The 18,077-nt window shown below is 38.8% G+C and overlaps 1 protein-coding gene across 3 annotated transcripts in view; it reads right to left on the reverse strand.

Annotated features, from left to right (window-relative positions):
* Window positions 1–18,077, reverse strand: part of TRIO (trio Rho guanine nucleotide exchange factor) — a 246,887-nt gene that overhangs the window by 137,105 nt on the left and 91,705 nt on the right. For all 3 annotated transcript variants that reach the window (XM_065667601.1, XM_065667600.1, XM_065667602.1), the window contains exons 7-10: window positions 14,658–14,849; window positions 11,214–11,345; window positions 7,089–7,319; window positions 226–348 (exon numbers count right to left, since the gene is read on the reverse strand). In XM_065667601.1, the coding sequence (XP_065523673.1) occupies window positions 226–348; window positions 7,089–7,319; window positions 11,214–11,345; window positions 14,658–14,849 (678 nt within the window). The remainder of the gene's footprint in view (window positions 1–225; window positions 349–7,088; window positions 7,320–11,213; window positions 11,346–14,657; window positions 14,850–18,077) is intronic.

Here is an 18,077-nt window from a genome sequence, read left to right on the forward strand (position 1 = left end):
TGTTGGGTTTAAGGCTCCCACTCTGTGGAAGTTTGCCTTTTTCTCATTGAAGCTAGAGCACAAAGGAGAGAGTAAATAAAAGCTTGCAACAGAAACAAAATAGTCCATTCTTGGAACTGAATTTTTTGTACCGGAGCTCCCTCTGCCCAGCCCTTCAGTGCCAGAGCAAGAATGTTTCATTTATTTGAATGACAAGTGTACAGCCCTTCATGTGGCTGGTTTTACCTGTGCCACTTCTTCAAAGTCTTCATGGCGTTTCTGCAAAGCTCTAGCTCGATGCAGGGACTTTCCCACTCCAGTATGTTTGCTAAGAAAAGCCTCTCCATGGTTTTCAATCCAATCCAACACCTGTGGTGCAGAAAGAGACACACGAAAATTCTGAGTGGATGCACTGAATGTTGCAACAAAAAGACAACTATTGAAGAAACTAAGAAACTGTAAAGGGACTGCATACAATGGACTGTAATGCTGGTTACAATACAGCATTGCCATTGAAGGACATTAAATATATATCATTAACTTTTCTCAAGACAATAACTAGCTCAAACTAGCTAAATTGTATGATCTAGCATTATACGTTTATATTGAAGCCTACCAAGGACAACCTTATTTCTACACATTCATCAATTTGACAGTAATCTGATCCAAGTGGCTAGATCCCTTGTGAGGGTCTCTATAATCCGTTTATGTCTCCAGCTGACATGTTTCTGTAATGTAACACAAATGGAGTCTGCACATTCCCCAGCAACGCTAGTGAATAACAGTGAGGTTTTTAGTTGAAAAGTTGCTTCTCCTACTACATATTAAGTCAAGAAGAAAGATTCAGTAGTAGAATTAACACAACTGAGTTTAAATCATTATGAGATGAACGGCAATGTCTGCATTCAGAGCATATGAAGGATTTTGTCCAAATTCTGAAGAAGCATCTCCTCAAAGCATCAATAGACACATTGTGTACTGTAAATTTTGTAGCTGAAAAAGTGAGGAATGAAAGACATTTTAAAGACATTAAAGCTTCTACCATAATGACTTAGCTGACAGCTTTCTAAATAGTAAAAACTGTATACGTAATTAGTTCCTGCCAGTTAACATCAAGGATTACTGCACACATACCAAGTTTCTAATGAGTGAATGAACAAAAGCATCTGGTCTCTCCCTAAACTAATACATATTAGCCATATCTCAATTCATTCATTAGCTAGCATGCATATGGTATTTAATTCTTTTAGAAGATACTCAGAGCTTCAAGAATGCTGTTCAGACTTAAAGACAACTGTATACAAGCAATTACAGAATCATAGAATAAAATCATAGAATAGTTAGGGTTGGAAAGGACCTCAAGATCATCTGCTTCCAACCCCCCTGCCATGGACAGGGACACCTCACACTAAACCATCCCACACAAGGCTTCATCCAACCTGACCTTGAACACCGCCAGGGATGGAGCACTCACAGCCTCCTTGGGCAACCCATTCCAGCGTCTCACCACCCTAAGAAGAAAGAATTTCCTCCTTATATCAATCTAAACTTCCCCTGTTTAAGTTTTAACCCATTACCCCTTGTCCTGTCACTACAGGCCCTGACTAAGAGTCCCTCCCCAGCATCCCTATAGGCCCCCTTCAGATACTGGAAGGCAGCTATGAGGTCTCCACGCAGCCTTCTCTTCTCCAGGCTCAACAGCCCCAACTTCCTCAGCCTGTCTTCTTATGGGAGGAGCTCCAGTCCCCTGATCATCCTCGTGGCCCTCCTCTGGACTTGTTCCAGCAGTTCCATGTCCTTTTTTTGTTGAGGACACCAGAACTGCACACAATACTCCAGGTGAGGTCTCACAAGAGCAGAGTAGAGGGGCAGGATCACCTCCTTCGACCTGCTGGTCACACTCCTTTTGATGCAGCCCAGGATACGGTTGGCTTTCTGGGCTGCGAGTGCACACTGAAGCCGGCTCATGTTCATTTTCTCATCGACCAGCACCCCCAAGTCTTTCTCTGCAGGGCCGCTCTGAATCTCTTCTTTGCCCAATCTGTAGCTGTGCCTGGGATTGCTCCGACCCAGGTGTAGGACCTTGCACTTGTCATGGTTGAACTTCATAAGGTTGGCATCAGCCCACCTCACAAGCGTGTCAAGGTCCCTCTGGATGGCATCCCTTCCCTCCAGCATACCAACCGGACCACACAGCTTGGTGTCATCAACAAACTCTTAAGTCAGCTAATGAGTTTCATACAGTACTTATGTAGTGCTGGAATACTTCACTTAAACAAAATAGAATGATGGAGATAAATGTTAAAACCTGTTCACTTTGTTTTGGTTTGAATATACCTGTCAGAAACCTGAAAATATCTCTCCTTAGCTACTAGTCTCCTTTACTCTGATTTCTGAAATTAGGTGAAGTTTTTTTCCTTCCAGACTTGAGAACCATTCCTGAAACATCACTAGTGGCTACACTCAATACGCATGTAATCTTACACACTATTCCATACAAAACATCCATGCTTTCTTTAGTAGAAAAATGTGGTGTGATTTTCTCATTTATCTTTACCCTTAGATCCTTTTTCGGTTTGCAAATTCTCTCCTACTGGACATCTTCAAAACAACAAACAATCCCATAACACCACATAGTACAGCCATCTCACATCACCAACACTTCACTAAATCTCCATATTCCAAGTTATGCAACATTTGTTTTTCCTAGTAACTTCTGCCAAAAGAATATCATTGTGGTTTAGGTCAATGTAAGTTTTTGTTTGCTTCTTTCAAGGGAAAGTATTGATCAGAGAAAGTAGAGTGAGAAGCCAAACATGGCCTCACTTATCTGTAAAGTTTATATTACCAGTGCTTTTGATTAGTTTCAGGACACTATTCTGCTTTTCTCATTATAGAATAGGTAAAAAGAGACATGTTTGGATGACAGATTTAGCCTGGACTCTGGAGACTACTAACAGTTATAAGCTAACAAATGAAACCAACAACAAAATCTGTCCCAGAAAGCATAGGATGAAAAGCAGAAAGCAGTCCAGGGAGAAAGATTTTTGCTCTAAATAATGCTAAGTAACTTCTCAAGAGAAGAAATTGTCATAGAAATCCAGTACACAGATCATGACATAAACCAGTCAACTAGAGAAACATTGCTGCCCCTAAGTGAAATCTGTATGAATAAAAGTCTTATTAGTGGTCATAGCTTCTTACCTTGATTCTTAACAAAACCAAGAAAGCACTTTCTAGTTGGGAATTTCATAGCACGCAAAGAGAGAGTCAAAGTTAAGGTATGCTCCTGCAAAAGTGAGAACTTTTTCTTACCATTTTATCTAAAGGACAATGCCATCAGCTGGCATTGGTATTAGACATTTAGCAACCTTATTTGATGCATTTTCTTCCTGGGAGAGGTAAGAGTTACAGAAACCATCATGCAAAGTCACTAAGGACTCTTCTACTAATACAGAAAGCACATGGAGTTCACTCCAGTGATTCGGTAATACGTAGGAGTTTAAGAGGCTCAATACTTTTACATGAAAGGGTGAATATTATTATCCTCCACTGTAACAAGTTGCTTTAATGATGCAATTAAGCTCTAACTGCAGTCTCAGCAGAACCATACTTATGCCCAATACAGAATCTACAAAAATGCTTATTTTTCTAGCACCAATACTGAATATATGATGGAAGAAACTACTGTGGGAAAAACAGTTTCATTTTGAAAAATTCATTGTTCATGGCTGTAAATTATGTGGTTTGTATATGCTGCTGGCAGAAATAAATAACCTGATTTCTTGCAGATTCAAGGTTCTCATTTTCACCAGTCTTTCATGCATTATTATCCAGTCCTTACTACCCACCCCTTTGTCTACTTCACACTCACTTTCCTGATTCCCACCACTTACTTGGTGCTGGCATAACATTCAAAAGGGGAAGAAGGAAATCTCTGCATTTCTAATCTTCGGGTAGTTAAACTGCGGAAACACTCTCTCCCAAAAAGAACTATTTTACACTGGAACCGCCTTCAAAAACCACAAGGGAATCACCCAGTGAAATCAGTATTTTATTGAAGCTGAGCAAGTAGTAAGCATTCTTGGCCCACCCTTCATTAGTGAAGGCTGAAACAAGTGACTGTTACAACAAAAACTCTGATTGAGTCTTTCAGGGAGACAGATCAAGGAAGGCGAAGCAGAACATTTATCCAGAATAGAGAAGAAACACTTTCCCAGTACAGAACATAAAAGACAGAATTAAAAATCTGAACAGTTTTCTAAAGTGGAAGTAATGCAAAATGAAGTACCAGCTCAACACAGTGAATTCCCTCCTCCAACTCAGCTGTCACTCATTTTAGCCTTCCATGAACTGATTTATTTCATTAACCCAACAGAAAACTGTGCCAGTAGAGTGTGGAAGGAGGAAATCACAGACTCATGCTGAAGGACAGATTAACTTAGTGTACTTGGTTGCTTGCCACTATGCGCAGTTTAACGATAAACAGTGGAAGACAGACACAATTTTATTTTGAAGGAAAACAAACAAACAAAAAAATCCCGAAAGGAAACCAAACCCACATTTAACTTTACAGACAATAATAAAAACAACCCCACATTTTCATGCTAGTTTCTAAATCATGCTAGGTAATCTTAACTGATTTTTTAAGGTTTGAATAAAGGCTAAAGAAGCCTGACATAATGTGTAAATTAAAAGAAAAGTATTTTAGAATGTTGCTTTGGAGTTCTACATAAACCATTCCAGAACTCTCTTGAATATACACTTAACCAGTATCTCAAGCCCAAGTAATTTTATGCACTGAATGGTACCCATAAGTTTTCAATTGAAAAAGTTAACATTTCTCAGGTAAATCAGATGATCTGTTAAGGTTTTGAGTTTGTTTTGTTTGAATAGAGTCCTTATTATTCAAGATCACTTTTTTCCCTGATGGATTTTCAAAGCCGAGTGAGCTACAATCTTCCAAAGCAAGGCTATTCCAGGAAAATACCATTATGTGCTTGCCGTTATCTCGAAGTAACCTGCTCCCTGCTATTAGATTAATTTGTCTGGTTAACTTGTCACTGTCTCACAGCACAATCTGCACTGAAATATAAGCATGAAAAGTTGTACTACGAAAGGGAACATTAACCACAATTCACATTGTGTTTCATAAGGCACTGCCCAAAATACACCAGTATCTGAAACTTAAGTAACATAACAAAAAAGCTATACTTTCACATGCAACATTCCAGAAGCCTCCAGCATGGATGTTAACTGCCATTACAGGATAAACCAAAGGACAGCCCTGTCTCCGGGAGTGGTAACTACTGGATATTAAGGGGAGGGCTTCGGAACATGCAAGCAGGGGCTACATTGCTATACATAAGATCTAGCTGGAAATGTAAAGTGGCTGATAAAGAGATGCATTAGAACCAAAGACCATAGCTTCAAGTTGTCAAAAGGGGATCTTGCTATTTAATGTAAGGTCTGCCTTGCAAAGTATACGAAGAAATCACAGGCATAAACAGGAAGAAGTAAGTTTCTCCAACCAGTACGTAAAGGTATGTTCTAAATAATGAGCCCAGATTGATTAACCTTCTTGAGTCAATTCGTTCATACTGAAAACTTCTGGTACACCTGCAATCTACATGCATGATTTGGATAACACATTCTTGGTACTAAAAGTTATAAATGTAGGTAAAGGTGTCTACTTTGCTGTTTTCAAACCTGTGAGTATTTGTTGCTAAATGCACCTGTTCCAAGGGCTAGCAGGTCTCATACAGAGAAGGAACATGCAGCTTCTTGCTGAAGAACCTGGTAGTGACTCTACAATTATTTTAGCCTCATAAGGGGTTATTTCCCAACTTCAAAGAACAAGGCAGTCTCACAGCTAACTCCTCCCCTCTGAGAAGCAGAAAATGAGTATTACCTACAGACATTTTATGACTTCCAAGATAACAAAGTCAAAGAGTAGCAACAGCACTGTAAGACTCTGAAGCTTTTAATGAACATCCTCCCCTGGGAAATACACTGCTGACAGCCTGGTTTACAGGCCTAGAACTTCAATTATGTACCTGGCAAATAATCTCAAGAGATTACTTGGCCTTGGTTGCGTAAGTAGGTCCCATTTGAATTGAATTCAGACTAAAGGAGAAAGTTCCAAGATCCACTCTGCACCTGTTGGCACTGGGCTACCACTGACAGGACCTACATTTTTCCCTGCAAGAAGCAAACCACTGCGTTAATTTCAGTTTCTGAAGATTCCTTATGAAACCTTTTAAGTTTAAGAGGTAATTTGTGGACTGTGCCTCATCAGTTTTGAAAAGTACCCTTCAATGACTACTCATGCAAGTACCAACACTTGACCCTCCTGACTAGCTACTATTTATGTAGCTATCTTTATGAACAGCCTCTGGGATTTATACAATGGTATAATAGTGTTTCCAGTTTGGTTCTCTATGCCCCTTCTGATCATTCATAACACTGACTCTGCTTTCTTTTTTTTTTTAACTATCATTTTTCACACCTTTGAGAAATTGGGTAACCAGCTGTCTTTCATTATATCTCTTTTTACATCAAAAATTAAGTAATAAAGTTTTAACAATTTTACACTGTCAGAAAGTAATCTTATTTGTCATTTTTACACCTCTTTAGTATATACTACTCTCAGATTTTAAGGAAACTCGATTAAGTCAGTTAAGTATCATTAGGGATTTGAGACTAAAAATTTGTTACAGAATAACACTTTTTGCATTTTACTCCTACAAATCTTTCTGACGCCAAGTCCAGAATTTTACCTGCACTGTAAATGTCAGCTTCCAGCAGAAGCTCAGAACAGCCACCTATAATGAAAATCTCTTCCATCTTACATACTTAAACAAATTTATTTAAAAGAAAAAAAAAAACCAAACCTTAAGTAGAGCTATCTTACAATTTCTGCTTTTAACAGCCAATATCCTCTGATAACACACAGTTTGGAATCAGTCAGTTAATCCCATGCAACTATTAAATTGTTGGATGAAAGAACACATGGTTTAGCAATCAAAACCCACCTGTCAGTGCAATCAGCTTCAAATCTCAGGCTGACAGAGTACAAAGGCATTTAGACAACATGGAATAAAACCTACCTGTTGAACATCCTGTTGAAAAACACAGAGCTGAAGCCGCTGGTGCAAGCGGACCTTTCGATGCTGCCAGATATTTTCCAGTTGGCGCTGGTGGTGCAGTACTTCATGGATGACATCCAGAACATGATGAACTGCTTTTGAGTAGTTGGCAGAAGCGGTGAGGGAATCAGAACTCCCAGGAGTCAAAGGTCTCTGAAGTTTGTCAAGCAGTGACTTTCCATCTTGGCTCACCTGACCACCAGAAAGGATGAAGAATTACTTGTCTTGCCAAAAAGTTTGTCTTAGACTTAATTTCCCACCCCCTCTCTACAATTTAGAGGTTTTTAAGAACTCAGGAAGCACCATTAAAGAATTTCTTATTTCAGGCATGATTACATGCAGCTGTTACAGGAAAAAAAACCAACCCCAAAACCAACCAAAAAAATACACAACATATTTCTCCCTCTATGTAAGATGATAATTTTAAGAAGTAGCAGTCTACATAACAGCCTACATTTCTACTTTTCAGTTACCTTAAGAGCAGTTTTCCTTTAAAGTATTCTGTTCGGTTTTCTTTAAACAGATCAAGTATAACTTAAAATAAACATTATTCAGCTCTTTCTGTAGTCAACAAAGCACCTAAAATTAAGCATTTCCCCAGTTACCCTTCCAGGAACACATCTCTTTTCATTTGCAGTAAAGGTGAACACAGAGGTCATTTTCTACAGGTTAATATGAATTTGATGAATACACTTAGACCAACAGATATAACATTAGGATGTGATTTGATCTGATAATTAAAACTTCTTAATTATTGCTGCTACTGGTAAACCAAACTGTTGTTCTGGCAAGCTTAACCCTGATTAAATAACTTAAAATGTTTTCATGCAGCACAGAAAGATACTCTATTCCAAATGTATTTAACTTTCTGATGCTGACAAGAAACATGAGTCATTTCTAATCGGTGTCTTCTCTGATTAAAACTACAGCAAAAACACTCAGATAAAAAAAAGCAATAATCCTATCTTATCTGGTCACTATCAACATTTAGCACTTGCTAAGGCTGCTGAAAGCACTTCCAATTGGTGTTTTATTCTGTCACATTTAACATGAAGCTCAGAGAACTGTTACAATTCAGTATCATTCAGCTATCTGTAAAGACCTTTCCTAATAGCTCATTTAACAGGCAGGAAAGACTCATCCAAAACAACATGCATGGAGTATAAACAATAGTTTGAATCCATCAAATCAACACCATACCAGAAACAGAAAGTTAGTCAAGACCTTCCCCCAGTGGCTATTTTCAACATCTTTCACTAAATCTAGGCACATTTTAAATTTGCTGTTCATCAGTCAAACAGATCTGAATAAAAATTATTTTCTAATAATTAGTTTACAAGTGAGTTTATTTCTCAATTCCAATTCAAGCTTTTTCATTTCAGTTATAAGTATCAACACAGAGAATGAAGATGCTTGGAAAAGTAGCTCATATAAGGTCAAGTCAGGCAAAAAAAAAAAGGAGTATAGAGAGTATAGTCCCTAGTAGTTATAATGATGATGATTTTTCTTTTCTGAGTTCAAGACAATTATCTAGTACAAGTCTTTGAAATATTTCAAGATAAAGGACTTCAATCATCTATCCAGAGTTCACAAAATTCAGAGGGGAAAATAATTAACTGTGACAGCCCCTTGATGTGATTAGTTTCTTAGCTGTACAAACATGACCAAGCACATTTTTTCTTTGGAATTAACACAGTAAAGTTCTTTTCCTTCCCAGGGCGTGACTACCTTAGGATTTTAGCAAGATACATAATTTCATTTATATATATAAACTTTATTTAAGGCACAGCTCTTAGATTTCCAAGCATACAAGTTATCTAAGCTTGTAAGCTAGTAAGTTACTTTTCTAGTAATATATAGTAATTATCCTCAGTAAAATCAGACTGTCTAGTCTTAAAAGCATTTACTCTAAAAATTACTGTCTTCTACTTTGCAACTAAGTCGCGTTGTCAAGACACTGTAATCTAAAAGGAATGACAAAGCGTTGTAATTTCCAGTGTGCCTCTCTCTCTCTCCCTCCGCTGTTCATTCATCACAAAATTAAAGGAGTTCCATGCTGTAATAGAAATGAAGTCATACAAATAATAATGATAAGCAATAGTTCTGCAATATCGTTACACAGAAAGAGAACTCCCATCAATCTCCAAAAAGGAACATGCGTTTAAATAAGGCAAAACAAAACCTTCCATCCAGAGAAGGAGCATGACTTGTACATACATATACAACTATTATTTCTGTATCGATTCTGGCTGCTAAAGACAAAGGTATTGCTTCACCAGATAGAAAAAAGTAATTATCTGAAATCAGAAGAAAGGCATCTAATTTTATGTCGGGGGGTTTGGTTGGTTGTGGTTTGGGGTAGGTTTTTATTTTTGTCCCCCCCCCCCCTTTTTTTTTTTTACTAGTATCACTGAAAATTTAGTTAAAATTTCTCCCAAGGTCAAAAGCTACAGCTTTGAAATGCTAAACAAATTTTCAAGGCTTGCCAGAGCAATCCTATAACCTACCCATCTAATTAATATTCATTATACATCACCAGGAGGCAAATAATATTTAACATGGTAATCCACGTTACTTATTTACAGTTAACAGCAGGCTCCAATCCAGTGACATCCCTGATTAAAAAAAAAAAAAAAAAAAAAAAACCAAACAAAAAAAAAACAAACAAAAAAATCCCATTATTTTAACTTCATTGCTTTAGAATCATTATTCTGAAGAGCCCTAGCCTTCTTATCCCTTGCTGCATTTTCATGCAGCGTGCACCCCAGATTGCCTCTCTTCACATAAATCTACTAAAAACATGCTACGTCTCTGTTCCTTGTTCTACAAAGGGATCCTCTGAATGAAGAGAGCTTATAATGAAGAAGAGAAACCGTGGTACTAAACATGCTCTCAAGAATGAGTTAAAACAAGTATGTGTAGTAAGATCAGAAGATTTATCACCAGAGATGTGCTTTAGTACGCTATTAGATCCGTTGACAGAGCAAGATATCAGGAATTGGCGTATATGTATTTCACACAAAAGAACAGCAACTCGTGAACTCTGAACATCTGACTCAGTAATCAAGTTTATGCAGGCGTTAAGATGGCAGGTATTAAAAAATAAAAAACCCAGGTTTGATACACTAACAATAGGACTGATCATCAGCACTAATCTTACCTTCCTTTACTGCTAAATAAAATGTGACCAGACTTATGATTCACTTGCCATAATAGAGCTGGTTCGTGAGATAGTAATATATAAATGCTAATATATAAATGCTGAGAACAACATTGGCAAAAGAAAACAAGAAAAACTCAATAGGAAATACACAAAATGCCTCTTAGCTAATAGTGAAGTCAATATGTAATTGATTGCTCATTGTAGTTAAAGCACTTGAGAGAACTCCAAATCTGAAAAGCAATGGAAACTTCAGTCATTGCTTTCTAGGCCACCTTTAGAATATGCATTTTATCTTAAGTTGTAAATACAACTATTAGAAATACTGAGAAATATTACTTCATTGCATGCAGAACCCAAGATTATAGCAGCAGCATAGGATATGCTAATCTTATGAATGCTGACTACATAAGTGCTTGGATCATCTAAGTGTCTTTAAGGTTGGCAGAACTAAGTATATTACCTTACAGCCTGTCAAGTGACATCCTTTGATGGTTAGGCCTTTTTTGCAAGGCAATTTAAGAGCAGGATTTCTGAAACACACTTAAAGAAATTCATGCCAACACAATACTTTCCCAAAGAATAACTAGCTAGCTTCCCTTCAAGTGTTTTAAGGATGGTGTAATTCTGCTATTGAAAGGTAGTAGTATACAAATGTGAACTAAAGCATACTTAGTACACTGTATGAGTTGTTTGTACCACACATGGTTCCATCTAGCCTTTTAAATTTCTTTCAGAAGATTAAGGGGAAGCCTTATCTCTTAACTTTTGAAGAACAGTACCAAAGTCCAGAATACTGAATTAAAAAAGAAGCCTGGCACTAGAATTTCCAACTAATGCACTATGCAACAAGTGATGTCCCTTCATGATCCAAACTTAACATTACACGATTTTCAACAAGACAAGGAAACAAACAGGACACTTACCTCAGAGTAAGCCAAAGTAATATGCTCATATATCCCTTGATGATGATGGATAGCATCCTCTAAATCTTGCAGTTCTGAGGGAAGCTCCACCTCACCACAAGCTTTACACCATGAGTCCACATTGCTCATGTACTGCAACAGAGAAAAAGCTTTTTCTTGATTTTGGGTTCTATCGATAAGTACCACATGTTGGTAATTACTGATTGGTAATTATTCAGTGGCTGACACCTGTGGGACAGCCACTGAAAAAAATTTATTCATTTTTTAAGGGGAAAATGTTCAATGTATTTCTCTCTGAACTGATCAAAATGAAGATTTTATCAGAATCAAAATAAATATTCAAGTCTGACCATACTTGTGCTTTTAGGCATATGGAACTCTTTAAGCCATTCACAGACAGGCAGGCGTAGTTATATATTTACAGCTTTCAGAACCAATTAACTGTTGGCAATACTGCTGCTTCCAAGTTCACTCTTCCTCCTTTTTTTTGACACAGCAGCTAAGGAAAAGCTTACTTCACCCTGCACCTCCATTTCAGATGCATGAAAGCCGGTTAAGGTGTTCTCTATGCAAAGAAGTAAAACATGATACAACTTTCAAGTCCAGACCCTCAGCTCTTACTCATCAATTCCCTGTCAGATACTCATGGTATCATGAAGTATCACTTCACCTTTTTAAAATCTTCAGAGAAAATGGAATTTACTTTGCATGCATGTGCACATATACCCAAAAAATTAATGGTGAACTATTCACTGAAACACTCCATAGTTGTCTTTTGCTAGAAAGAGATCATCAAGGAAGCAAAGCAGTATTAGAGCACAGAAAATTCACACCTCTGTCCCCAAAGCACTAGCTTTTACACCCAGACAAACACTAAATCTATTTGGTAAGCTACTACAGCAGCAAACATGTAAGGGATTTACAATTTAAGTGGGGGTCTCTTAGGACTAACACTGAACTTTAAGCACACGGCTATGTCAGCATAGCTGCTGAAGTCAAGCCTTTCAGGGGAAATTGAGGATACTGCAACAGAATCTGTTCTGCAGACCATTTAAGCTACCACTGAAGCTTAAGCTGTCTTGACAGACAAGAAACTGCCATCATAACTGTATGCACAGCAGAAGTTATGTCAACTTATTTTTGACAGCTAGGGGGCATGAATTTTATACCCTTCTTATGCTAGGAAAGAGGAAAAAATCTGTTTTTCTAGGAGTTTTCATAGCTTTTAAACTTAGTACAGTCAGACACATGTGGTGTTTGTAAATTAAATTTGTCTTGCATTCAAATAATGCTCAAGTTTCAAAGTTTTAAGAGACCAAACCATTTCTCTCATCATACGTATCCTAATTCCTGGAGCACACGTAGGGTTTTGAGGAAAAAGTAATCCGCAGACCACTTCTGGTACTCCATTACTGTTTGAAAGCTGGGAGGAAGAGTGATAGAGTACTTAACTCTAAGATACTTATGTAATTCTCATTTCATCAAAGGATAGCTTTAAAAATCTCTAATGTTAAGCACTGAACATTAAAAGAAGCTCCATGTGGGACCTCTTGCACCAGTCAGGCACTGGTATCTGGGTGAAACCTTCACTGTGCCTGACGGTAGACAGCGACGCTTACCTAACACTGGCAAGGGAACACATGCATTCAAGGAGGGTGCGTTATTTCTTTGGCTGCTTATTATTTAATCATCTTTTAATGTAGGTCAAGCATCACCAGTCTCTATAGGGGTCATTCCTCTCATTCCAAACCCTCTTTCCTTGAACTCACTCTTCATTGTTAATGAAACAGCTAACATATAACAGCCAGGTATCTTACAAAACAACTAGGACAATCCATCACCGTTAATCATAAAATAAAAACTGCAGAAGAAGCAATTAAAAATTAAATTAATCCCAGCAGAGGCTGCACTATTTTCTCTTTTCTTCTCTTTCCTCCTGTTTACACTTACATTTATTGTTAAAGAAAGTAACACTGACTCTTAGCACAGCTGCACAGAACACATGCAAAATTTAGTCCTGATTCCTGATGAGTATGATTTTCTTATGAAAAAGAACTGTATTTGAGTCAGGGTATACCTGTCTGTTCATGTTTCACCATCTCTTTCTTACATGCATGGCTGACAGTGCTTGAATGTAAACCTCAATAACTCAAGCAATTAGAAAAGGATCAATACTAATAAGGTACCACACTGTGTCTTACCAAACACTTCAAGCTGGTTGGTAATCTTTATATTGGAAAACAATTCCTTTATCTCTTTTTTATGTTGCTTTTCTGTAAAACCTGCTAAAAATGCTCATGACAGTGGCATTAGTTTAAATACTTTACCTTAGTCTAAGGCCAGTCAAACCAATGTCACTGTTAACATAATGAAAAGCAATGTGTATTTGCATCTAATTAAGTTCACATTTCTAAGTTGAATATATGTGTATCAGAAATCATGAAATAAACTTCTTAAATTGCGCTGCCTCTCTGTATTTTTGCAGTTATCGACTCCCAAGTGTTTTCTTTTTTCATTTATTCCAAATTAAATTTGCATCAGATGAGACCTTTTCTTGGATCCAGTTTAGCAAGGCAAATGTGAAGAAAAGTATCTACAGCAGCCATAAAGCACACCCAAGCTTCAGTCAGCCACAACGATCCAAGAACCTCTGCTCCCCAAATTCACCAGAGAAGTACAGAGGAGACAATCTATATTATCAGTGGGTGACTCAACAGCACATACACAGGAACTCCTTCAGAACTGAATTCCCTTGAGGGGAAAACATGCTTTCACCATCAAGACTATTAACTCAGGGATATTTATTCCTATTTCCCCTATATACCTCTCCTCTGGCAGTTACACATGGTTAATGACTTAATTAAAATAATTGGTATAGGCCTAAAGCTAAAATTTTTGTTTAATACAGAAGGAATCTCTTATGGGATTACTAAGTAAACATCTCCCACAAGATTTCAGTTTCAGAAGACAGTTAATTAGATTCTCAACTTTCAGGCCAGTTCAACTTAGTTTTCTATAAGTAATTACTATGAGTTAAATCTTGACACTCAAAGACTGACTGGGGTATAGTGGTAAAGACAATAGAACAATTGATGCTTTTTGGACATAGGAAAGGCATTACACCAATACTGACTGTACTGAATGTTTTCCTTTCTTTCAACTTAAAAGCTTCATATAGTTACGCATTTATGCCCACTTCATTTTCATTCATATATCTAATGTGACTAAGTTTTATCTTGCATTGGTATGGTCAAGGCATTTTATGGAGAACATAAGGGCAATAGGCTGCCCTGAGAACAACTTTTTGTTTGAGTATCAGCTGAAATTGGTAGAAATATGTTCTCTTTCTTGCCATCCTTTTCAATCCCTCTCTTGTACTTCTATTTAAGTCAATAGCAAACGGTACAACCCATCATTCCAACACAGAAACTTTTGTTCACTAACCTGTTCAGCTTTCTGATGGAAGATGGAGGACATATCCAGCAATGTGCTACGTTCATCCAAGGCTGCAGCAAATGCCTTCCACTCTTGCTCCAGCTGACTAGCAATCTGTTTTATTTGCTGTGAAGCATAATGGCCAGACTCAACCAGGCGATTTGCTACTGACATGATGCGGTTTATGTTTACATACACATTCTATGGAGAAGAAGGAGGGAAAAATTAGTGGAAGTTAACAGACCACAGAGGTGTACTTTTATTAAACTCTTGTTTATTACTGTACAGCTTATAGACTGGGTTTATTTGCCAGGTGTGTGCATGGCTAACTTTGGAATCTAAGCATATAATGTATTATCCTGTCTGTATTATTGACAAGGGAAAAGGACAACCTGAAATGACAAGAGTCTCAAGCTAATGTTAGTGGTCGGCTTAAACAACATGTATGAAGACCCACTATTACAGTGGAAAGGAAAACCTAACCATATTTTATAACAGTCTCAACAGGAATATCTACAGATGTTCAAGTCAAGACATTCAGACACACAAATTAGGAAAACTGAAGTACAGTTAGTAAACATTCTATCTATCCATGGTATGCATGTGTGCAACATCACTCTACAAATCTTTACATTAACTCTGAGAGTATTTCTACTTTGTAAGTAACAAAATACAGCACTCTGAGCTCTAAGAAGTTCAACAGCTTTTTTTATTTTCCTGCCATTATATTGCCTCAGAGCTAGCACTGAAAACTAGACAAATAAGGTCAAAGATTAGAAAGATTCTCTATCATATTGGGATTACTCACTGATGGCTCTTAGTCACTCTAATTTTCAGTGAAGAGTTTCTGCTTCCTGCAAAGCCAGGAACAAGAAAAACTTCACCACCACAAGGCAGCTCCTCCAGAGCTACATGTATATAACGCTAAACTGAAACTTCATTCAATTGGGCTCTCATACACCTAGAATGAACTTCTTAGAATCACAGGATTGTTGAGGTTGAAGATCATGTAGTCTACCCGCCCTGCTCAAAGCGGATTCAATCACAGCAGGTTGCTGAGGGTCACGTCCAGTGGGGTTTTGAGAATCTCTAAGGATGGAGAGATCACAATCTCTCTGTGCAACATGTTCCAGTGTTTCTTATGTTTAAATGGAAGTTCTTATATTTCCACTTGTGCCAATTTACCTCTTGTTCTGTTACTGAATTCCATGGAGAAAAGTCTGATTCCGTCTTCTTTACTCTTTCTCTTCAGATATATTTACATTTTTATGTAAGATCCCTTCTAAGCCTTCCTTTATCCAGGGTAACAAGCCTCAGCTCTCTCAGCCTCTCCTTGTACAACACAAGCATGCCACTCTAGCGCTTTAAAGAAGCAGCATGGTGACTTCTCAGGGAATGAGCACATTCCACATAATGCCGTCCCGTAGGCACATTCTAGTTTGTGCATGTACACATGCAGCAACCCCAGTTTAGCCCTGTTTTGGACTACAATGTTCTTTATGTTCACATCACAGCAGACCCTTTACTTGCCCACTGTCCTAGTTTAAGCTGTAACAGTTAGTTTTCTTCCTAGTAGCTGGCACGTTGCTGTGTATTGGCTTTAGTCTGAGACCAACCCAGTCCACCACTTCACACTTGAATGCTGGTCCTCTTCTCCCTCTCCATCATTCTTAACCTAAAGGTCTTCTTACCAGGGTGTCTGGCCTGCTGGCAAAAGCATTTTTGCCTCACTTAGTCAAATAGTAATCCTTGATCCTCAGAGAGACAGTCCCATGGCTGCAGAAACCAAAAGCCTGTTGCCAACATCAGCTATGTAAACAGTTGTTGACCTGCGTGATCCATCTACTCTCTGATCAACAGGATTGAGAAGAAAACCACCTGGACTCCCATGCCTTTGGCCACTGTCTCTGGAGTCAAGTATTCATGCTTGAGGTTTTCCAGATCACCCTTGGCAGTATTGCTGAGGCCTACATGGAAGAACAGCAGGGGACAATAGCCTGAGGTCTGGACAAGCTTTGGCAATCTTTCCACAACGTCCCAAATCTGAACCCCCAGCAAGAAACAAACTTCTACAGAGAATGACTCAGGTTGGCAGATGGGAGTCTTTGTTCCCTGCAGAAGGGAGTTGCCCATTATCACTCGCCCCTTCCTTTTGGTGCTCCTGTGTAGCCCAGACTCAGATATCACAGATGCTGCATTTGACTGCTCCCAGCTCCTCATCAGCCATGAGGTCAGTGAACCTATTCAGTAGCTGCAAATCTTCAAGTGATACAGAAATGCTCCTCCTAGTGCCAGATGTCATTATCTTTCAACCTTCATCACCACAGGAGTTTCCACTTCCAAATAGACAGGCAGAGACTCTGCCTCACCCTTCTCTCTTCAGTACAATTGGTAGTTTGGGCTCTTGAAGCTGCAGTGCTGGAAAAGATCTGCTCAATCTCTTTCTCGTTATCTCTGATGATGCGCAGACTGCTGACCTCCTCCTGCAGCTCCTTTACTTGATGACACAGATCCTTAATAACTGCACACCTCCTGCAGGCAAGGAAACCACCTCTTGCTGCACAAGCATTGGGAAGAGGCCACAGACATTCCCTGCAGCCCCAGGCTTGCAGAGCTGTGTCTTCTTTCTGGAGATCCCTCTAGGCTGAGCCTTCTCATGTTACAGGGACAGTCGGACCAGCACTGGGGACTGTGCCCTGTGGCACATCACCACCACTGCTGAAGACATGGATGCTATTCTGAGCAGAGTTGTGGGCCCTTGCTGCACAAAATACAGCACAAACTGCTGCATCCACTGGCTGCTCCTGTTAGCTGCACTCATTCTTGCTTATATCCTTAAAATTGACATGTGGAGCCGAACTGCTAAACATTATCACACAGAATGATTGGGAAGAAAACAACAAACTCCATTAAAATCTCAACATTATGCAGCGAAATATTTTTTTCCCTTGTCCACGCAGTGCTTTCTAAATGCCAGCACGCAGGAAATACCACACAGCAGTTAGCTATCTGTCAGCCTTCCCTGATCAAAGGTTGAGGAACTGGCTCTAGTGAGCCAGGAAAGGCAGAACTGACCACAACAAGCCTCAGTGAAGGCCACAGATTAACAGAGGATAGAAGAACAAGACCTGAAGTTGCTGGAAAACTGTATGGTTCTATTACTGTTGAGAGATGTGATGAATATACCCCTAAAGTAAGAGGGGTCAGAGAAGAACGCCGGCATATGGACACCCAACACTGCACAGATGCTGAGCATTTGAGGTGGAATCATCACCTGCTGGCATCAAGCCACTGCCCAGAGCCTGACACTGCCTGGCTGGCACAAGTGTTGCAGTTCCTCCAGGCTTCACTGTGCTGACTCGTCTGAGTGGTAATTGGCACAGGTATCTATTAATTATAAATGTATGCATGTGGGAGCATTCCTGACAC

The sequence above is a fragment of the Lathamus discolor genome, chromosome 2 (genome assembly GCF_037157495.1).
Source record: "Lathamus discolor isolate bLatDis1 chromosome 2, bLatDis1.hap1, whole genome shotgun sequence".
NCBI lineage: Eukaryota > Metazoa > Chordata > Aves > Psittaciformes > Psittacidae > Lathamus > Lathamus discolor.